At 47.3% G+C, this 22,448-nt stretch overlaps 6 protein-coding genes across 6 annotated transcripts; 4 read left to right on the top strand and 2 right to left on the bottom strand.

The window, feature by feature from the left end:
* Positions 1-1,442: 1,442 nt before the first annotated feature.
* On the top strand, positions 1,443-7,805 carry BDW43DRAFT_155991 (ECM29 family proteasome component). Its single transcript, XM_032038541.1, has 4 exons — positions 1,443-6,619; positions 6,694-6,893; positions 6,947-7,029; positions 7,087-7,805. The coding sequence occupies exons 1-4, from the start codon at positions 1,703-1,705 to the stop codon at positions 7,485-7,487; spliced, it is 5,601 nt and encodes a 1,866-aa protein (XP_031897508.1). The 5' UTR covers positions 1,443-1,702; the 3' UTR covers positions 7,488-7,805.
* A 507-nt stretch (positions 7,806-8,312) lies between these two features.
* Positions 8,313-11,608, top strand: BDW43DRAFT_284369 (uncharacterized protein; the record flags this gene model as incomplete). The annotated part of the gene is made up of 10 exons (XM_032042847.1): positions 8,313-8,944; positions 9,000-9,204; positions 9,281-9,290; positions 9,358-9,367; positions 9,439-9,470; positions 9,531-9,651; positions 9,715-10,301; positions 10,363-10,545; positions 10,614-11,132; positions 11,193-11,608. Exons 2-10 carry the CDS (start codon positions 9,017-9,019, stop codon positions 11,604-11,606), a joined length of 2,064 nt encoding a protein of 687 aa, XP_031897507.1. The 5' UTR covers positions 8,313-8,944; positions 9,000-9,016.
* Positions 11,609-12,109: 501 nt separating this feature from the next.
* On the top strand, positions 12,110-16,228 carry BDW43DRAFT_155851 (WW domain protein). Its single transcript, XM_032038540.1, has 4 exons — positions 12,110-12,143; positions 12,226-14,721; positions 14,773-15,379; positions 15,444-16,228. Exons 2-4 carry the CDS (start codon positions 12,302-12,304, stop codon positions 15,984-15,986), a joined length of 3,570 nt encoding a protein of 1,189 aa, XP_031897506.1. The 5' UTR covers positions 12,110-12,143; positions 12,226-12,301; the 3' UTR covers positions 15,987-16,228.
* Positions 16,229-16,470: 242 nt separating this feature from the next.
* BDW43DRAFT_302201 (Alpha/Beta hydrolase protein) lies at positions 16,471-19,452 on the bottom strand (the record flags this gene model as incomplete). The annotated part of the gene is made up of 5 exons (XM_032045199.1): positions 16,471-17,451; positions 17,525-17,781; positions 18,273-18,513; positions 18,573-19,159; positions 19,230-19,452. The coding sequence occupies 5 exons, from the start codon at positions 19,450-19,452 to the stop codon at positions 16,471-16,473; spliced, it is 2,289 nt and encodes a 762-aa protein (XP_031897505.1).
* Positions 19,453-19,752: 300 nt separating this feature from the next.
* Positions 19,753-20,446, top strand: BDW43DRAFT_313704 (U2 snRNP complex subunit MSL1; the record flags this gene model as incomplete). The annotated part of the gene is made up of 3 exons (XM_032047667.1): positions 19,753-19,820; positions 19,880-20,093; positions 20,153-20,446. 3 exons carry the CDS (start codon positions 19,753-19,755, stop codon positions 20,444-20,446), a joined length of 576 nt encoding a protein of 191 aa, XP_031897504.1.
* On the bottom strand, positions 20,362-21,921 carry BDW43DRAFT_155547 (ATG3/ATG10 family protein). Its single transcript, XM_032038536.1, has 4 exons — positions 21,294-21,921; positions 21,084-21,212; positions 20,797-21,015; positions 20,362-20,741 (listed from the first exon to the last, which is right to left on the bottom strand). Exons 1-4 carry the CDS (start codon positions 21,450-21,452, stop codon positions 20,538-20,540), a joined length of 711 nt encoding a protein of 236 aa, XP_031897503.1. The 5' UTR covers positions 21,453-21,921; the 3' UTR covers positions 20,362-20,537.
* Positions 21,922-22,448: the final 527 nt, after the last annotated feature.

The raw sequence follows: 22,448 nt of genomic DNA, 5'->3' as shown, positions 1-22,448 counted from the left end.
ATAGGCCTACGCTGGTTGCAGAATCATTTTATACCTGCTACTACAGGCCGATCTGTGGAACGATATCGTCTGCTTATTTTAGATGGCTATGATAGTCATCTAACGCCTGAGTTTGATCAAACATGCTCAGAGAATGACAATCTGCATGCCTACCTATGCTCCCCATAAGCTTCAACCGCTTGATGTTGCTCGTTTTGCGCCTTTAAAAGGTGCGTACGGGTCCTTGATTGAATCCCAAGTACGCTGTGAATATAATCATATTGATAAAGTTGATTTTTTTTGGAAGTCTAATGTTGAGGCTCATACGCAGGCCTTTACCAGCAGCAATATCTATAGCACTTTTAGAGCAACTGGCTTAGTTCCTCCAAATCCTGGGCGCGTTCTTTCTCAGTTGACAGTTCAACTAAATACTGCAACACCTCCGGGCAGTAGGCCAAGCAGCCAAGACATTTCAGCACCTAGAACGCCTCATACATTCAAGCAATCGAAAAAATCAGAATCTACATTGAAAACGCTGCTTAAAATCCGATCCCAAAGTCCTACTTCGCCTGTGAAAAATAGCCTAAATCAGTTGATTAAAGGTGCTGAACGAGCTTTAAATGATGTGGCAATTTTAAAGCAGCAAATTGAGCAATATCAGGCCGCACATGCAAGCACGTTAAAAGGCAGAAACACTCTACTAAGCGGATTGCTTTAGAAGCAGGCATATCAGTACAGGAGGCCCGAAACCTAATAGAACACAGAAAACATACAGATGAAGCTATACAGACAGATAGTGCCTTACCTACTGAATCACGCCCTAAACGCGCGCCTCCTAGGTGCTCTGGTTGTTATATACAGGGACATAAAACTACGAACTGTCCGAATCGATAGAACCACTCATTTTTCTATAGAAATATAAATTGATGATGTTTTGATTATTTTAAATTTTTAATATGGCGGGTGGTGTACGGGTCGCTTACCGAACAGGTTACAGGTCGGATGGCACCGTTCTAGAGGTGAGACGCCGCGCTAGTAAATCACATGACCTATTTTACTGTTTCCTCGGTATATAATACAAAGGATTAATTACCCTGTGGATAACCTTTTCGACTTTCTAACCATATAATTTAATTATAAGTACTTGGTAAGTACTTTCTAACTGATTATTAGCCACTTATTCAATTCTTATATTTAACATTCTGCCTCAAGTAATTAGTAGCTAGCTAAGAAAATATAAGAAAAAGCTATATAATTATCTCTTAAATATATTTAAAAATTAGCTTAGCTGTATTAGTTAAACAAAATTATTTTGTTCCCAAGTGATTATAAATCAGTTGAGAAGTACTTGAACGGTAGATAATTGAAATCAAATTTCACGGTATATAGTACTGTATTTAAAAGCTGAGGTGCTCCGCCCTTACTGCCAAGACCAGTAAGGCCGGCTTGCGGCTTCTCTGAAGCGGCACCTGACCTGTGGTACTCCTTACCCCGAATACGTTAGTTATGTACTTGTACTATGACTAATCCAATGGCTCAGTTCCCGATCAGGAAAGGAGCTTAATGCTGGCCTCAGGACCGTAACTGACGTGAGTGTCTCTGCCTGGGACAGGCGTGTGGGGTACAGTGCATAAAGAACCTCAACCAACACTACTGCTCAAACGACTTTTTGTGTCAATGCTCGGGGTCGGTTATCTTTATCCAGATATAAATTGTTTCCGCTATGGCTTCACAGACTACGCCAGCAAGTTCCGAGGCGCGCGAGCTGAGTTTAATCTCCAACGTCGAGTTCAGAATCGCGTTGGCGGATACAGACGAGAAACTTGATGCTTTACTCAATAAATATTTGGCACCTTTATTGCTGAAATTGGGCTCTGAGAGCCTTGCGGTCCGCAATAAAGTGATTGCAGTGTGCCAGCATATCAATAACAGAGTGCAAGCTCCGTCTATTAATCTTCCAGTAGCAGCTTTGCTGAAGCAATTCAAGGAGCAAAAGTCCCAGCTCATTAGGCACTTTGATTTAATTTATATTCAACAAGGCATTGATCGTTTGGGTGTCCATGCAAGAATCGAAGTTTTACTTCCATTGCTTCAAGGGATCTCCGAGATTGGAACATCGACCGACCAAGCAGCTGTTGTGTTTAACCTTGTCCTACGACTTCTACCTTTATTAAAGCTTCCCCCTAAGGATAGCACGGAAGATGTGCGACTAAAATCTCGGCTAGGCCTCTCTGACCAAGACACCAAGTTCTTGTCTTCATGGTTCGAAAAATTGCTGATTCTCTTCCCCGCGGATAAAAATGCGACTGCTTGTCCAGGAGTATCACCAGCAGATTATCTATTCCTCAACAAGGGTGCGCCTGTACTCGAAACATGGAACCCTTCCTCAAAGGGGGGGTTGAATCTCATCGAGACCAAAGCCACCGCTTTAAGATTTCTTAGTAGCGGGGCTTTCACAGACTCGGAGCGTTTTTTCCCTGCTCTGGTGGCATCTGCAGACCCAAATTCCCGTCTGGCTGACCTTGGGGAGGAAATCTTAAAACGCTTTATGCCAGCTCTTGAAGATACAGATGTTGTACAGCGACTGTATAGCTTATACTTCGGCTCCGTGGCCTCGGAAGGCGCTACCCCGGCACGACCTGCGCTACAGATCAAGATCCTAGTTTACTTAGGAAAGTCAATCAGAGCTACGATGGAAACGGCTAATGTACTTCGTCTGATTGAAGAGGGTCTTCTATCAGACGCTGCAAGGTCCTCACAAGGATTGCAGGCGTCGAAATTGCGAACTCAGATTTTCAATTTTACTACATGGGTGGTTCGCATGGGGTCTCCCTCAGATCTTAAACAAATGGCGCCAAAGATTATCGCGGGCCTACGAGACTTTATCCACTCCCAAGGATGGCCCAATCCAGGGACTAGTGGGCAGAGGCTGCCGGCAACAGATCTAAGCTTACGAGGACTTGCTTACGAGAGTATCGGTATGCTGGCGCCCAAGGTTGATTTCCAAACACAAGGCGACCAGGAAATACCCTCGGGCTTTGAGCTCATCAGATGGCTATTCATATCATTAAGCTCTGACGATTCTAGCACTCAAATTTTTGTGAGCATTGAACAGGCACTGGGAAGCATTCTTAACTCCTCTGTGGATAGCTGGGACAAGAGGTTTCAAGAAAATTTGCGGTCTCTTTTACTTCGCCAGATGAGCAACCATCCTGGGGAAGAGGACTCTTTCACGCGATTCAAGATCGTTCGCCGAACCCAGTATGCTGCTGTACGTTTCTCTAATAGGTTCTTGCCATACAGCGATGTTGTAGCTCGCTGGATCAATCTCATGGCTGTGGCATGCGGCTCGGAGAGACATCAGGAAGTTGTAGAAGAAGGCAAGAAAGGGTTGCATCCTTACTGGTATCGACTACTGAATCCTACTAAAGACAAAAAATGGTTTATATCTGTGACAGATGAGTCGCGCTCTTCGTGGTTCAGATTTCCGGGTTTCTCAGAGGCAACGCATTTTCTTCTCGGTTCGACTGCTTCCACAACTGTGCCAGGTCTTTCTGCAGCAGAGATATTGTCAGGTCCCTATAAAGACGCATTCGACTACACCATCACTTTTCTTCGCGACATTTTACTATGGGAATCACTCTCGGAGGCGGGTATGTGCACGGAAATAGAGCAAGACTGGGATGTCAAACTGAATATACTCCTTACATCTGACGAACAAGCGCGGTGCGCCGTGAAACACTACATCAAAAGATCCGACAAAGAAGCTGTGCTAATGTTTCTGACAAGTGCTTTGTCCGGTCTTAGTAGCGGGTCCCGAAAAGACTTACGGCAGTGCGGAGAGAATTTCATTGGTATTTGCTCCTTGGCTTCGAATGACATAGTTGGAGTTATGGTATCGGAGGTTGTCGCTGTGAAAAACGCCCTTCAGACCAACGATCAAGAACTTCAGACCGTGGCCGCACGCGCACTTGGAATTTTGGCCTCTCATCCTGCACTTCCAGAAATCGATCTAAGTAATCTTCTTTCGGAGCTCTCAAGTCTCATAGGGCCTTGGAATTCTGCAATTGGCGAAGCCGTGCTTAAGATCCGGGGCGCAATCCTTGCGCTCTCATATATCCTGAGTCGACTAGCTTTCCGCGGCGCTATACACAAAGTTCCGCGGACAACAACCAGCCAGTTCATTGGCACAGTCTTTGACATAACTGAGAATGCACGTGAAAAGTTGCTTCGACGGTCCGCACAAGTAGCCATCGGGCAGCTAAGTCTCTCTGGGGTTCTCTCGTCGACGATGTTTCCAAGCGATAAATGGGTGATAATCAAGGATAGGTTGAGACCAGATGCAAAGGCTGAGAGTGAAGCAGCGATCACAGCAATGGGGCTCTTATCATTGTCGTTCTCAAAGATTGACCACAAAGACCCGCAGTTCAATAACCTATTGAATTCCTTGTATGATCTGCATGAAATCCGTAGTCCAGAAGCCCACTTTACTGTCGGCGAGGCATTGAGCAGTGCTGCAGCGGGATGGGCCTCCAAATCTCTAGCCTCGGAATTTGACGTTGACGAAAATTTCCCAGGGTTAGAAGTCCCGGACACTGTGCTCGCCGACATATGCGAAAAAATTATATCCGATTGCGGAGCATCAAAGCCTTCTTTAAGGAAAGCGTCCTCCATTTGGTTACTGTGTCTAGTGAGGAACTGCGGCCACCTACAACAAATCCAGATCCGCCTACGTAAATGCCAAAGGACATTCACAAACTTGCTTGCGGATCGAGATGAGGTGGTGCAGGAAACCGGGGCTCAGGGTCTAAGTCTTGTGTACGATATTGGTGATCCAATCCTGAAGGATGACTTGGTGCGCGACCTGGTGGACTCCTTCACAGCAACTGGCTCGAATCTTAGGGGTGGCAAGGTCGATGAGAGCACCGAACTCTTTGAGCCAGGTGCTCTACCAACTGGAGGTGGATCATCAGTCAACACTTATAAAGATATTATGAACCTAGCTTCCGAAGCTGGTGACCCCACGCTTGTGTACCGTTTTATGTCACTCGCTTCGAATAATGCCCTTTGGACCAATCGTGCAGCATTCAGCAAATTAGGCATTAGTACCATATTCTCCGACTCTGGGGTCAATGGTTACCTGGCCAAGAATCCCAAAATCTACCCGAAATTGTTTCGCTACCGGTTTGATCCGAACCCAAATGTGCAGCGGTCCATGAACACAATTTGGCAGGCGTTAGTAAAGGATCCTACTGGAATCATCAATACTCATTTTGATGAGATTATGGATGATCTGCTGAAAAGCATGATGGCCGGTCGGGAGTGGCGAGTTCGACAGGCAAGTTGTGCTGCTATCTCGGACTTAATCCAAGGGCGCCAGCCAGAGAAATACTCCAAATATATGGAGGAAATTTTTACGAAAACTTTCAAACTTGTGGATGATATCAAGGAGACCGTCCGAGCAGCAGCCTTAAAGCTTTGCCAGACAATAATTAACGCAGCGATTCGCACCTTGGAAACAAGTGATGGTGAGACAGAACGAGCAGGTATGATGCTAGCAAGCACTATTCCATTTTTGCTGAGCGACAAGGGTATGGAATCAGGCGTCCAAGAGGTTCAAGGATTCGCTATTGGAGCTTTGATCCAAATGATCAAGAAAAGTCCGGGTGCGCCATTGCGCCCATTCGTTCCCCGCGTGGTGGAGCAGTTCTTGAACTCTCTTAGTTCGCTAGAGCCACAAGCAGTCAATTATGTCCATCTCAATGCAGATAAGTATGGATTGACGGGGCAAGAAATCGATAAAATGAGGCTATCTAGTATACGCACATCGCCCATGATGGAAGTTATTGAGCGGTACTTGATAAATATACTTGACGAAACCAGCATGAAGGAAATGGCTGTGAAGCTGACAGGTGTGCTCCGCTCTGCAGTTGGGCTACCTACCAAAGTGGGCTGTAGTCGTGTACTGGTTCTACTGAGCATGCGAATAGTCCTGTTTCGTCCTTACGCGGATCATTTTATCCAGCTTCTTGGGAAATACGTCGTGGACCGCAATGAAACAGTCAGTGCGTCTTATTGTACATCTATAGGCTACCTCATGCGGTTAGCCTCAGATGACCGAGTCCTGAAAATGATTGAGCACGCGAAATCTCTGTATCTGACGGCAGAAGATGCCAAACAGCGACTCATCGCAGCGGAAATCCTTCATTCAACATCCAAGTTGTCTAATGACCGTTTCATAACATTTGCTGCTACTGCTCTGCCTTTCATATTCATTTCAAAATATGATACTGACGAATACGTCCGAGAATCATTCGAGAAGACCTGGCAAGACAATGTGGGCGGTAACCGTGCAGTATCGCTATATATCAAAGAAATCACCAGCCTTGCCTCTGATAATCTAGATTCTCCTCGTTGGGCCATCAAGCATACTGCAGCATTGGGATTCGCAAATGGGATCATGGCACTAGAGTCCGAAATCGATCTTGCTACTAGCGAGTATCTATGGCCTGTTCTGGAAAAGGCCTTAAGTGGAAAAACATGGGATGGAAAAGAAGTTGTGGTGAAAGCTTTTATGAAATTCGCCAGCCAAGCAAAAAGACTTTGGCTGGAGAAGCCTCAAGCTAGTGACACAATGAAGGTATGTGCTTTTATGTTTTCTGTTCCCCCAGTCTCACAAATAGGTTTGACCTAATGCGCTTACCGACCGGTCAGGCCATAGCAATCAGAGAAGCCAAACGGATAAACCCAGCATATCGTCCGCATGCCATCACTGCTTTTGGCGGGATCGCTCAAGTGCGCAAAGATCTCACTTTAATGTCAGATGCCGTTAACATTGTGTCCCGAGCGCTAAGCGCCCTTGACGAAGAGGACGACCAAATGGAGATTGACTCTGGCAGTGGTTATAAGAATAAGTACTGTTTAGACATTCTAATCAATGTTCTGCGACTGACTGGCCATTAATTAGGCAATCCATGGAGGATACCTTGGTTGCTTGTGTCAAATGCCTCTTGCAATGTATCAATCTAACAACCGATGCGTCAGCCCAAGGTGAGTCGATTATCCCTCTTTCTTCCAGTATATTGATTTTGCTGACTAAATACTCAGTCATCAATGATTATGTGTCAGAGATAAAGCGGCTTATACTCAAAATTCTGAGTCGTGGGGGCAGGAACGTGCAGCTTACGCTGTACGAGGAACTCCGCATGTTCTTCAGTAGGGTAGCAACATGGGCTTCAGCGTCACATAGCGAGGATAAGCTGCGTGAAATCCAGAAGCCTTTGACGAGTCTGGCAGGGGAAATGTTTTCTCGCGAGATAGATGGGTCTGCTGAAGCAATCAGAAGAGAACGTGCGCAGGCGGCGGCTTCATATATCGCGCTTTGCAAACAAACCGGACTTGAGATCAGTGAGGACCTGTCCAGGTTGTTTAAGACATGGAGGGAAGGCGAAAGGTCCGGGCCGGTGCAGCAAATCCTAGATCAAGCACTGGCAAAACTCATACAATAAAGCCTGAGCTATGAATACGAATTAGGGTCTTAGGGTTCAGAACATCCGAAAGGGCAACAACATCAACAGCTGGTAGCATCAACCTATCAGAGTAGGCTCAAAAGTGGCCGCTACATAGTAGTGCCTAAAATACCAGGAACGCGTAAATTCCATAGCGCATTGATGTAGTTCGAGGAGTCCGTTTCCGATCAAGATTAGTTGGACGCCTGTACGAGTAATTGGCTTGGCTACGAGCTGTAGTACATAGAACGGTAGAGCCTGCCAGTCAATCGTACTACTGAGAAGGTAGTTATCGTGTTTCCCCCCCCCCCTTTTTTTCCCCTCCCTCGCTTAGAGGTGGGGTATATTAGTATATTAAAATCGCTAAGCTGCCAGTATCTTGTTTGCTCAAAAGGACCAAGCACCTGGGAAGAAGATCCAGACCGGCCCAGGCGCAAGTCTTGAGGGCCCGGGAATCCCGCAACTGGTGAGATTTACTTCTGAGTGGTCGACGAGTATTCATGCCTTTGTGCCTATAGCGTTAGCGTCATCTCTTAGTCTTCCTTTTCACATACTTATTTATTGGTACTGAAAGTGAGAAAGTGGGTTAGGAAGTCAGCGAAATTTTCTTGTGGCTGCGCTGTTCGGGTCTCACTGGATTAAATATTTGAATAAAGTTCCGCTTCAGGGATCAGGGTCATGGATGACCTAAAACCTACCCAACTGCCGGATCATTACCAGCTGCTATTCTAGTCCTAGGGGTAGTAAATAGAAAGTCTGCAGTAATATAATAAACAATAGTAATGCTACTCCTAAGTAAGTATTCTCCCCCTCCCCTTTCCGAGGGGAAAATCGCTTTTCTTTACTTGATTCGGTCAGTCGACTTGATCTAGACTATACATACTATACATACTATACTAAGCTATATATTATTTCAGTTTCAATTGGCACTGTGGGTCACCTGAGTTTGGCACTCAAGCATCGCATTTGCCGTGATCATTTATTACAATCCCATCTCCACATGGTTGGCATGTCCTGTTGGCACTAATTCTAGGAGTGCCCAAGCTACCCGCTGTCATCCAATCCTTCATGGGCAAACAAACAATGGCCTGTCTAGATGGAACGACCTTCCGATTTGCCTCCCAATAGCTGTAAAGTACTTGAAGACCGCCACCACCACAAGGCTGGCTGATGGAGGAGTCCTGTCTCTTGTATCCTAGAGCCTGTACTATAATTATTGTCTTCTGTTCCCCTTCCTTCTGCTACTAGTGATCGGGTGTCAAAAATGTAGGTACCATCCATTTTTCTAGCTTCGATCTACTCGGCGTTCTACTCCCGGCTCCATTCTCATTATATCACATTGTCGCTATCGCCCCTCAATTCCTTCAAGCTCGCCTTGAACTGAGCTTTTTCGATAGCTGAACGGCGGTTTCCACCGGTGGCATCCGTCACAATATACCAAGTTTAAGCCCCAAAAGGTTGGAAATTCCGCTTTTATCTTCCACGAGCCCGGGGCTGACGTGCACTTTATAGTTTTTCAATTTGCCATAATGACTGCCATAAACTTAGTCCGGTCGAACAAACGGGGCAGTGCATCGAGGAAACGCCCTTTGTGGCTGCCCATTATCGCCCCTAAAGATACAGCATCGGGTTCTAGCTTCAATCCCCCGATACCTGTAAAGACTTCAACTCCACGGTCTCACGCACGGTTTCCCCCAAGGTCTCGAACTGGCTGCTGGTGCGTTCTTTGCCCTGGGTAGATACATTGTTTGTCGAATATCTTTTGTGGAATATCTCGCTCACCTTTCTTCTAGGACATGTAGAGTACGCCAATGCTTCCCTATCTCATTTCTATTCGAGTATGCTGACTTGTTTATTGTGAGTGCATTAGGGCCGCAAAGGTGAGATGGCCCAGGAATCTCCGATGATAAAGGGGCCTATGTTTGATTATAATAACTTAATAAATATACAGTCAAGTGTGACGAGAGGCATCCTCGGTGTAATGTACAACAAGGCGCTTTTTATTTAGACTATGAAATCACGAGCTGACTCACACTGAGCAAGCAATGTACTCGTCTCGGTCATGATTGTGACTACCGACCCCGTTTATCGTTTAGAGACGACACGCGCCGGGTTATCGAGCGAATGTCAGACGTGGAGACAGGAGGCAATGTTGTTTGGGACCGTGAGAATCCATCCATCTTCCTCGCGTAATTTTGAAACTTACTATCATGCTCAATACCGATAGCTCATATGCTTAGCGCTTTGAAAGCTCCTTCTGCAGACTTAGGAATACCTGATCTGCTGCCGTCTTTTGCTGCACTCACGTCTGATGAGGAACGAGAAAGAAAAGCCCGATATTCCATCCCAGGCACCTACACCGTTATGATGATACCGGAGAGCTTCCATCTCCCCGAACTTGCCAAAGAAAGTCTCGAGGAACCATGCAGGAATATAACTTCAAATTCTTTGCTAGAGAGTGGTCAAAGTAGCCACTCGGAAGTGTACGATCCAAACGTGATTATTCTCAAAACATTTCCTGACACTAAGAAATATCTATGTTCACACCGCAGGGGATCCACTCAAACGCTGGATTCTGAATCACAAGGCTCACCATCTATAATTTCAGTATCTTTGGTTGTTCCGAATGCTACTGATGGTAATAATGCACATGGACATACTAAGCTGACAGGCTACGAAACTGCATTACTCGATCATTTCCGTAACGTAGTCTGGCCAAAACTGGCCCCTCCGATGATCTGGGTGTTTGATCACTCAAACGGCCACATACTGAGTGCTGATGTTTTTGAGCAAGAAGCTAATACTTTCCCTTCTGTATGCCACACATCCCTAGGGGCTTTTTCCTGTACATAATAGCTAATTATTTTATTAACAGCTTTCCCAGACGATGATGGCCCTATCTGCCCTTAGCCTAGCTCGTCAAGGTAGCGATCTAAATATGGTCGCAATGAATCGCACCCATCAGGATTACCCGCTCTCACAAAATGTCCTCCATCGCAGCGAGGATCTCTTATCCGATGGAGTTTTTCTTACCCAATTTCTGCTACTTGTCTATGAGGTAAGCTTTTTGGAAGTTTGCAGGTCTGCGATCGTAAGGGACAGAAAAGCTTACTCACTTCTATGCAGATCATGGCAGCCAAACTAAATGAGCCAGTTCTCTGGTCTCACCATATATCTCGACTGCTCGAGATAACTCTCCTGAGGCAATCAGCCATTGGGGTTGAGCGATATCCGTTCCTCATCTGGTGGGTTTGCAATATCGATATGTATGCCCTTTTCAGCGGCGCAGGAACAGGAGAATATGTCAGAACAGTCATAGAAAGCGATCTGCTCCCCGGACCCGAGTCTATCCTGTCCTCTATAGCCTCTAGTGGCCCTGGTGCGATAGATTCGCTTGAGCTCAATATTTTTACCTTTATGCTTCGCCTGTATAAAGACGTTTTCTCGCTAGCTGTCCGGTTGGCACTCAAGATTTCGGAGATGAAGAATCTAAGTTCAACGTACACACAAACGCCTACCGGTCTACAGCAACAAGCTGCCGAGTTATATGGGGAGCTCAAGCGACTCTGGGAATCTCCTGATGTTCTCTTCTGGAATGAGAACCGAAGCAGGCTCTCAAAGAAACTGCAAAACATTCTAGAGCAGGTTAGTTAATATTTCGTTACCACCACTTCATCCATGCCTAAAGCTAAAAATAGCCTTCAGGCCCATTTACTCTTCCATACCTCACTTCTCTTCTACTTCACTAGCATGTGGCCTAGACAGAATATTGGCCTAGAGGTTTTCCCCGAGAGAAAAGTGCACCATCATGCAACAATGGTTTTGCAACACGCAGAATCCATGATTTGTAAAAGCCAAGGAAACCATTTCATGACATTCCCCTTGTTCTTGGCGGGAGCTGCGGCGGGTTCGAGTGACCTCAAGGTAAAGGCATGGGAACTACTTTCAAACCTGGAAGAAAGTGAGATAGGATACAATGTATCTACGACATGTTATATACTCCAGCTCGTGTATGAGCGCCAAATGCAGCAATCCAGAAACGGTGGCGCGTCATTCCTGGAGGTTGACTGGGTTGAACTCTTAGCTGAACGTGGTTATCGGTTAGTCAGTTTCCTGTGAGAAGGGCCATTCAACAGATATATTTATTTATATATATATCTATTCTGTCTATCTATATATTCTGCCGTAAATGTCTCTTTTGAGACGGTATGACTTTGAATTATACTGCAGAGTCTAGTATCCATGTGGTGAGTCGGTGACCCATGGAATTATGTCGGCTGCGGGCCGATCCTGCAATTGATTGAACGTTGCAGTGCATGGCTCATGTAAATGCTATTACTAGTTATCCCAAGTGGCGCCCCTGTCGGTCCAATAATGAGCGCTGAGCGACTAGTCTAGAACTCCTCGGCGGTTACGGTGCACGATGGGATCACTAGAGGACTTAGAAAGAAGTTGCCTATTTTCCATGATAAAAAGGAGGGGGAGGGAAAGAAAAAAGAGAGGAATTTTTAAAGAAATTCCTATATTTTCTACTCTCGCTCCCCTTTTATTTTATCTTATTCTTCTGTTCTCGCATTTGTGAACAGGGCGTTGTAGTTGCTTAGGGGTTCCCCCAATCAAATGCACCGGTGGTCTCCTTTCCCCCGCATCTCGACTGTATGTCCTTTTCTTCAAGACCCCTCACCAACTCACTCTTGTTGCCTTTGAACATGATTGACATCTTCATCCGATTTGGTAGCAGTCTAACGTTTTCCTCCAACTTGGGTGGGGAACAAACAAGCGTCTGACATAGGCTATCCTTACACCTAGCCATAATGAATCCTAGCAAGAACCGTCAGGGCAATCATTCGGAGGAGTTGTTCATTAATACGGGACGATCGCCGGCCGAATCGCCTGCTGTTGGACCGTTACGAATTAACAAGAGAGACACACCTTCACCTGCACCACAAGGTGCTTCTCGTCCATACCCCGATGACCGACCAAACCCTCAGAGAATGCGCGGTTCAAGTACCAGCCGTTCAAGCCCCACGGTGGACGGTGGACGTACAGCCGGCTCACCTATGCATACAGATAGCCTATTCACAATGCCAGCTACCACCGGCCCATCCAAATCGGACTATCCTGCAGCTTTGCGGCCGCGTGATGGTCGCGAGCCAAAACCTGCTACTCTAGCGGAGCGACGAGGCAATGTCCCCAAGCCCCTGCCTGAGTCGCCCGCGGGTGACTCTCCGGATAGAGATGGGCTGCTTTCAACGCGATACCAGCGAGCTCCTGTCCCTCCAGCTCCTGTAGGCGGCTCCCAGATTGATGGGGCTGTTCATCCGAGTTACCGTCAACAGTATTACCCACCTCCCCAGCTCGTAACCTCATCAGGTCCTCTAGTGAGACCGTCAACGGCACAAAGCCAACAGCATCCCAGCAGTGCAATAAATCGTATCAGCTCAACAGCATCAACGTCGACAACTCGTGCCCAGCGGGGCTCTCCTCCCCCCCCAGAAACCCCAATCGGTGAACCAGGCCAACAGCCAGCATCTGACATCGAGGCCAGGTATGCTGCTTCTGGAATTGCTGGTACCTCAACTCTAGCAGGCTTGCATTCGCAGAGCTCTGCCGCTCAAAGAAGAGCTGAGCAGTATGCAAGCCAACAAACAAGCAATCAGCCTCCAATTCAGCGGCCATGGACGCCGACGGAGCAGCCAGGGAGCCAACCCCATGGGCCTCCAATGGTATATCAAGGCGCAGAAGCTGTATCCACGGAGAATCCTCCGGCAAATTCTTTTCCGCCTCAATCTGCATCGAATTTATCGCAAGCAGCGCAGCATCCAAGAATCCCATCAAATGCTCTAGAACAAGATCTAGAGAGGATGCGCATAAGCTCTTCACCCCCTCCCGCGTACTCGAGTGTACCCGGCCCGGTCGCTTCCCAAGTATATCCTAATGAAAAACAACGTCAGACATCCCCGGGCCATCCAGCTTCCTCAGCAGTGCATCCCGCCACTATGGCACCCATGAACGCGGCCCCGACGTCTGCGGCACCCGAAGTTTCGGCTCAGAACCACCCAGCATTCGCGAATGACTTAAGGCAAGAACAGTCGTCGGAACAAAGTCTGCAGAATACCATGCAGCCTGGGGCCCCGAATGGATACCAACAGACAATTCAAGAAACTCAAGTTACTGCGTTGCCCGCCACTTCGGGAATACCACCGGCCTCTCCCCCACCACTTCCTGAAGGTTGGATAGCCCATATGGACCCAAACTCAAGTCAGTACTATTATATTCACCTTCCAACTCAGTCGACCCAGTGGGAATTCCCCAAAGGACCAACGCCATTGAACCTCAACGAGACTCCTTTGTCCCCAGTAGGGAGCGTATATAGCAGCCATCCTCTGGCTTCGCCAGGATTGTCAGCCTTTGTTAAGCCGCTGGCGTCCCCCGGGATCCCTCTGACTCCTGGATATGAGAATTTGCAGTCACCCGTCGTCGTAGGGTTTACCGGTCCTCCACCAAATAGTGGTGTGGACTTATACAAAACTGCTCCAACAAATGGTGTTTATTTTGGTCCGTACCTTCGCTATAGCAATATGGACCTGGAGCGCGGTATTTGGTTAGGCTCTATTCTCTTAGTTACCGATGCCGCGCAGCCCCCAACGATCCATCTCCATCAGAGTGTTGATCTGTCACCAAACCCGCACCAACTGAAAGCATCCGCTATCGCCACTCATCAGCGGTGGACCTTCTACAAGTACGACATTAGCTTACAGATGGAAGAATCCGGTCCTGCAAAATGGACCTACGCAATTACGTCGCATCTAGGCTGCACGCGCTACGAGTTCTTGGTCGCTGGACGATATGAAACTAACTGGCGCTTTATCACAACCTCAGGAAATGACTTCTCCCTCAACGTAAACGCAAATGAGCGATCTCGTCTTGGAGGAGCGAGTTTTATGTGGAAAGACATTATGCAGAAGCACAATGAGATCGGGGGATTCCATGCGCAACTGTGCTTAGGCGGACAAATTTATGCTGATCGAATGTGGAAGGAGATCCCTTCGCTCAAGCAGTGGCTAGCAATTCGCGGGAAGGAGGCCCGGAGAACCATGCCTTGGACTGCCACACATGAGGATGACATCTCCCATGCGTACTTTCACTACTATACTAGCCACTTCGACCAGCCTCACATACGAGAATCGTTCGCTCAAATTCCCTATATTTGCCAAATTGATGATCATGACATGTGAGTACCCGGTTGCCTTATGATTCTCTGAGCGCGGCTGACGTCTGTTAGATTTGATGGTTTCGGGTCATACCCCGAGCATATGCAGTTCTCGAACATGTTCAAGAACATTGGACGTGTAGGTATGGAGATGTACCTTCTCTTCCAACATCATACTACACTCGAAATACTCCGTAACGTCAGTACTGATATAGACTTATTCACCATCACTGGTACCGGTTGGCATTTCGTTAAATTTCTTGGGCCGGCCGTTGTTGTCGTTGGCCTTGACTGTCGGTCGGAACGCAACCCTCACCAAGTCGTCGCTGGGCCTACATATCAGGGTATCTTCCCTAAAGTCGCAATGCTGCCTCCATCTGTCCAGCATTGTCTGTGGATGATATCCGTACCCGTCATTTACCCCCGTTTGGAGACTGCAGAACATATCGCGAACACTGTCGCATCAGGTAAGCGAGCTGTTACAGGTGCATACAATGTCCTTGGCAAAGTTACGAGCTCCGTGGCGGGCGTGGTTGGCGCAAAGGAAGTGGTGGGCTCCGGGTTCGATTCCGTCAAGCGAGCCGTGGGCAAGTCTGGCCTTATGGGCGGCATCTTGAGCCCGTTTGGGGAATTCGACCTTATGGACGAGCTCCGAGATCAATGGACTCATGAGTCCAAGGTGCGTTCGGAGATTTGACTTAAATGTGTTCTCCTTTGATTCTAATACTCAGCTGCATATTCAGGATCTTGAGCGAACATACCTCATTCGCACTCTCCAAGGCATTGCACACCAGAAATTCCTCCGTATGACTTTCCTTTCTGGGTCTGTCAACGTGTGTGGTGCAGGACTAGTTCACGATCCCGCCCACCCTTCGGACCATAAGACCATGTATCAAATTATATCGTCCGCTGTTGTGAACAACCCACCGCCTTCATATGTCATCAAGCTCCTTCACAGTAGCAACAAGCCTCTATATGTTCCTGCTAATGGGCATCGCTCTACACCATCGCAACCCACCGATACAAAGGAAGACATGATGGAGATCTTCCAAACCGACGTCATGGGCCAGGCTCGCGAGCATCGGAAGCTGATGGGTCGTCGTAATTACGCAGCCATTGTTGCTTATGACCCTGAAACGGTAAATGTGATGTATGGCCAAGCTCCTGTGGGTCATGGAGGAAGGCTGAATCTTGCCGTTGATTTTATGGTTCAGGGCGACGGATCCTATGGGACGGTTGTCAAGTATGGTCCGGTGATTATCCCGAGCTTAGGACATGGGAAATGAGTTGGATTTTGGTAAGAAGTTTTCCAATGGCTCGCTCTGTGAATACCCGGTTTTCTCTCATTCCAATACTGCATCACACATAGAATCTACACATTGTTATCAGGAAGATCTAGCACACGGAGGTTGGTAGTTATGATTATATGGATGCTAAACCCTCACTGCAGCTTATTCTCGGCGTACAAAAGAGCATCCTTGCGCCTCTGCCCAAAACTTCAATCTCCTCACCTCCTCTGAACATTCATATAGGCAACAGCACATACAGGTAGTTTTAAACACGCCTTACGAGAGTCGGTAGAAGATATCATAGAATTAGCCCTAATACCATATACAGCCACGCAATGAACGATGTACTCGTGTAGTCTAAGTGACAATACAAGAAGACAGACGAAGCTTGGAAGCTAGATAACCGTTTGGTCTTGTTGACCCTATACCATTGCGTATCGTTCATGAATCTATTCTTCGGCAAGTTTAAGCACCTAGAAACTTAGCGATTTGAACAATCTTCCCCGTTGCCCGTTGGATCACCACCAGGGATGCAAAGACCCAGCCGCCAGAAGTAGTCTCGATGAGCAAAGAACAGTTCCCAAAGTCGGTATTGGAGAGGGATAAGGTTCCACGGTAGATGAAGCGATATCCGTGGTCTATCAGCATCGCTTTGAGAATCTACTACAGGTGGTGACGAGGAGTCACTATCAGCCAAAACCACTTGGTCTTGGGGGTCCACCTCCCTTGGACGCTTTTGGTCGTTCGCAATATTGATTTTGATGTCATGTAGCATGGCTCTTATGGTGCTTTCCGCCCCAGTGATGCAGCGCGCATCTTCATTGCCGTCGCAAAGTATCACATCGGATACGGATGGCGGGAGAACACCCCTTGAGATGAAGATTTCCCCGGCATGCACCTCATACCCCCATTCTTCCAGAGGGAGAAGAGGTACAGGGTCATTCACGTGAGTTACCCTTCGAAATTGCCAGTGCTGCGCATCAGATGATGGCAATGACGCTCCAAGGTTAAACATCTTGTTGAAGAATTTGACGAATTCCTTATTCCCGAGTTTGGGCTCTCCAAATGTCGTCACCTGTGGACTCCAGCCTCGCATCTGCATCTCAAGCCCGGCCAGTGCAGCAACAGCCCCTCCAAGTGAGTGACCAACCAGCACCACCGCGTATTCATGATAGTACTCCTTTGCTGCAGATACATGTCCGAGGATAGTCGAGCGATTTTTCAGCCATGAGGCCAGGAACCCCGCGTGAACCGTGCAGTTGAGGCATCGTGGTGTTTCCTTGTCATCATCACCACTCGGGTCATATGGCACGTACGCCTGCGGGTAAGCTGAAAGATCGATTATCGTATCTGTAATCGAATAAGTGCCACGGAAAGCAATGATGATGCGCTTCAGATGTGGGGCATGGGACAGCGCGATATAGCCGCAAGAATCTGAGAGAAATGGGCCAGTGCTCCATGTCTAGCTATCATAGTCAGTTTTATCAATCAGCTGTACTTTGATGCTGAAAGAGGAACGAAGCCTTCCCACGTACGGTGATCAATTCAAACCCTGGAAAATCATCACAACGACTCATACATTCGAACGGCTTCTTAACCCCCGTGCTACCGACGCAATATGAGATATCAACGATACGCGAGAGCTCTTCTAGTGAGGCAAAAGCCTTGCGCGAGATTGTGTTGTCTGTTCTATTGGCCTGGCCGTATGTAGAAGCTTCGCTTGTTTTAGGAACAACACCAACAGTCGAGGCGTCCGACACGTATGTTAAGATAGACAAGAGAGCAATAACAGCTGTAAGAGTTCTATCGAACGCCATTGTCGCCATAGCGATTGGGCTTGTCGTTGGGCTTCATGACTGTTTGCGGTGCATACATACTCTACACCGCAACCAAAGAAACGTGGCTCGTGACCTGTGACGTTGAGAATCCCGGGGAGGTTTGTTCCTATCAGAGCCTAGCGGAAAATGACATGCATTTGTCATGGTCGGACCAAGGTCCATACATACACATACCAGAAGTCCCTATAACTTTTGAGTTACCGTACTCAGTACTCTTACGACTATGAATTATAGGTCTTCTCTAGCTAGTATTACTCAAGTATCCATGTGTATGTACATATAACTTGGCACCAGTCATATCTCGAATTATGGGCAAATACCAGATTCATTCGGGCTGGCTTAAATGGTCCAAACAACCACCCGGCCATCAACTCCACTCGCTGCTGAAGAGTTAGATTTCGAGTCTAAGCTTATGAAACAAAATATGCATAAGGTCAACGCTTACTGCTAAACTTGCTGACAATTCCGTTCGCCTCCTCATATACGCGAACCGTGTTGATAGTATTCTGATGGACTGTCTTAAGCTGGATATCGGCCTGCGTCTGTCCTTTGAGGTCCATTTGGCGGAACATGTTAAGAGCAGACTCCTCGCGGATAGCACCGGCACCAGGGCCAGACTTGTTTTCGATGGCTCCCGTAAGCTGCCACCCGTTCTCGTCCCCGCGGAAGCGGTATGGCTCGCAGTCCTACAACCGAGTATGTCAGCATAACAAAGCTCGGGTGATCGCGTATTAAGTAAACCCACATGGCCAGCAGCAATAATCTCATGTTCTCCATTCCAGATCAAGCTGTTAAACGATAGGAAGCGGGTGGTGATATTAAGCATTGCCCGAGGCGGTTGGTCTGGCGCACTTGGGTACACAACCGTGACACTACTATCGTGTCCAGTGAATGCAAGTGCATTACCACTAGGCGAGAAGCATGCCCCTTGGATCCATCCCGCTGAGTCATTCAAAAATTCACCGCAAATGGTGTTAAATGGGAGGCGCTCCCCCCAGGCACTCGGCTCTGGGCGTGTATCAATACCTTTGATGTAACTGGAAAGGACCCTCGCATGGGAATCTGTGGAGCCAGCAGCCAGCAGAACAGAATTCGGATGCCAAGCAAGGGTCGTTATAGTGCTCCGTATAGGTTTCTTTAGGTGCTTCGAAATCCACCAGTCGTTTTCTTCTTCGAAGTAACAAATAGCGATCACGCGGGCCCCTGAGCCGACAGCAAACTTCTGCTCAGATGGAGACCATCTTACAAAGGTCGCAGCCCTGTTGATCCGGAGAAGGACCAAGGTTGGTTTCCAGCCAGTAGGGGTTCTCTCCCAAACATATGCATTACGATCTAGATTTAATTATTGATTAGGGTATTAGAACTTATATTGAAAATGGAGGTGTGGATTGGAAGGAAATACCTTGCGAGCAGGTGACGATTCGGCCACTGTTAGGAGCGATATCAACACCAGTTACAGTCTTTTCATGGCCTTTGAGCTCATCGGTCAACGAGAACTTATTACCTGCTTTCTGGTAAAGCTCCACATTGCTGTCCCGTGCAACTGCGAGTGTTGACTTATCAGGGGAAAATGAGTGGTCAGCAATGGGTTTATGAAAGAGATGATGAACTTCTGGAGTAGCCATGATGATACAGGTGACAGGAGGAACTCTCTACTGCCTATCAATTGTGAATACTGGTTGCTTCTGTTGTTATTTACACAATTGGTGAGGGGATTAACGTAACCATCGATGACGCGGGTGGTGATTATATAATGTATCACATGATCTTCTCATAGTCTGGTCCGTTGGCACGCTAGATACTGAGCAACAAATCCGCGCTGAATCCGATACCACTGTCCTTCTTTCTTCTAATCCTTCTCTGGTTGAATTTACTCTCTACGCCGTTTCCCATCGAGGAAATTCCCAGTATATACGGAACTAACAATGACATCGAAAGTAGCTCCTACGCGCAATACTCTTCAGGGTAAACCCGCTAGTCTTCCAAATCAAACGTTAGTGAAAACTTCCCTGGTGCCCAAGTCCAATACGAGAGTTTCTGACATTCCTTCAGTCTCTACTGTACCAACCTGCCGGATAAACTTCGCAAATATGACTTGCGTGTGTCTCTCTATATGCTGTTCTCCACCTACGGTACGGTTCTAGATGTCGTGGCTATGAAAACCAAGAAAATGCGCGGCCAAGCCCATATTGTTTTCAAAGATGTCCAAGCAAGCACACAAGCGATGCGCGCTCTCCAAGGGTTTGAATTCTTTGGTAAACAGTTGGTATGTCTTATTCTGTACATTTGTCAAGAACATGGCATGCTCACTTGCTTGGCATTTAGAAAGTTGTCTATGCAAAAGGTACGTCGGACGTGATTGCTAGGCTCCGTGGGACCTACAATGTGCCGACAACCGTAGCTGCACAAATAGGAGGTTCCTCGACAGATCTTCAGAAGTCCATCTTCAGCGGGCCTCCCGGTTCAACAGCGTTGCCGTCAAGAACTACCGGGGAAACCAATGGAGAGACCACATCTCAAGGAACCAAACGCCCTCGTGAGGAGGAAAGCGATGAAGAAGAAGCGCCAATGGAGGAGGAAAGTGACGTGCCAATGGAAGACTCATCAGACGAAGATTAGGCCGATCTTTCTCGACTAGATTATGGTCGGGGAAGAAGGGGGGAGGAACAGAGAACCCTCGTCAGGTTGCGCCTACTCTGGGACTAATAACCTAAACCCTGGAGACTTTGCATGCGCCCTCTGTTGCAAAGAGTTCATGGGGCAGATGGAGACCGACGTGATTACCTACCATCCCGAGCCATATAATGAAATACGCCTCAGGAGTAAGCCGCTGCTTGCCTGCGATTTGCATCATAGCGTCTGCAGTATTGCATGGGTGAACAAAGAACGTCGGAGTTCCGGATTGTGGATGGTACTACGAATCATAAGCGACATTGGACGGTTTGGTCACAAGAGTCATTTGCACATACTCCGAAACTAATACCACCCATGACACCAACATGTTGGAGTTCCCTTTTGTACTGGTCCGGTACCAGATATTGGTAGACTTCGTCTAACCCCAACGGTCCGGGATGGCCGTCTCGCCGTAATGTGAAGTACAAGACAGGAACCTGGTATGTGGAGGAGAGAATAATGTCATGTTCTACTTGTAAACAGTTGCTGAAGTCGGATGGGCGAATGAGGGCCTCCTGTTAAAACAATAGTCAGATGACATTAAGAATGTATGATGGCGCAATGCAATTGACTATTCACGGACAGGATCATCTTCGCAAACTTCCACTTGCGGTTCTTCAATCTCTACTACAGACCTAGACAAGATATTGTTGTAGTGACGGGCACTGTTACTGCGAATGTTCTGAGATATCTTCAGAATCGGCCCAGTTGCCTAACAAAACTAGTTAGAAAGCCCCGCATAGCATTGTCATTGGGGGAAATTTGGTATAACCCAAGGCAAGACAGCTACTACCTGTTGTACAAGTCGGGTCGATAACCATCCCATCCTGTCCCGGTTGCCCAACACGTGAATGCGATTCAAGAACGCGCGACAGGCGCATTCGAATTCCTCTGGTGTGAGAAACGGGAATGTCGATAAAGACCTTTGCGTGGAAAGTGAAGAATAGGCCATGCTATAGGGAAAGACGCGGTGTAACTCTACCTCTCCCGACCGTCAGGACACCACCTGTTGCATTGGCGTCCTGTACTTACTGCTGACTCCTTCAGATGCACACACCGATCCACTTTGTGCTGTTCCAACCCAATGCCGTTCTCGGACTGGGAATGCCTTTTACGAGGTTAATAGGAATGCTATGTATTGTTCGCAGTAGTAGTAGTAGTACGTGCCCGCTGATCAGTACCGATCGGTGAACCCGAACCCGGAATCCAAATTGGGTCAATGGAGAAATGGAAAGAGAGAAAAGGAAAAATAAATAAACTTCAAGAAAGAGAGCGGTAAGGATCACTAGTCACTTTACTCTTGAGATCATGATTCTTCGACTCAGCCAGGATTTCGGGCGGGGACTGTGGCTAAGTATAATGTACATATCAACTCGAAACATCAATATATCTGACTGTACAGTACGTAAGCCACTTGGGTTTAGTCTAACCTACCTTGTTTTAGACTTGGTCAGTAGCATCTATCTTTCTCTCTCTCTCTCTTCTTTTTTAGACCCCTTCTAAGTTCCTCTCTTGCCCCACTAATTTGAGAGAGGGGCAAAAAAAGAAAAAAAAGGAGAAAGTGAGAGAGAGGGAAAATTCTAGGATAGAATAATTAGTAGTCATTAATTTCTTTTTCACGGAATCGCATGCAACAACCATCATCGTGGCTGAACCTTTTCTGTTGTTTGCGGGCAGTGCCAAGATTCTTAGCCAACCAATCATTTCGGCATCGCTGTCAAGCTCTTCTCTGCCCATCTCATCTCGATCACCATGGGTAGTGGTTCTCCGTACGTATCATTCTTCCCTTCCGCTTTGTTTCTTAGGCGCTTCTGGCTGCATCTCGGCTCCTGTAACATTCAACCTGTCCGTGTTCATTCATGGCGTAATCGCTGGGGTCGTTTTTGTGGGTATGCTATGCCATACCATACCTTCACAATGGCCTTGTCAACCTGGCTCACATCTTAAC

Source organism: Aspergillus alliaceus (genome assembly GCF_009176365.1).
Source record: "Aspergillus alliaceus strain CBS 536.65 unplaced genomic scaffold BDW43scaffold_40, whole genome shotgun sequence".
Lineage (NCBI taxonomy): Eukaryota > Fungi > Ascomycota > Eurotiomycetes > Eurotiales > Aspergillaceae > Aspergillus > Aspergillus alliaceus.
The sequence above is the reverse complement of the archived record's forward strand: the minus strand, read 5'-3'. Positions and strand labels throughout refer to the sequence as shown.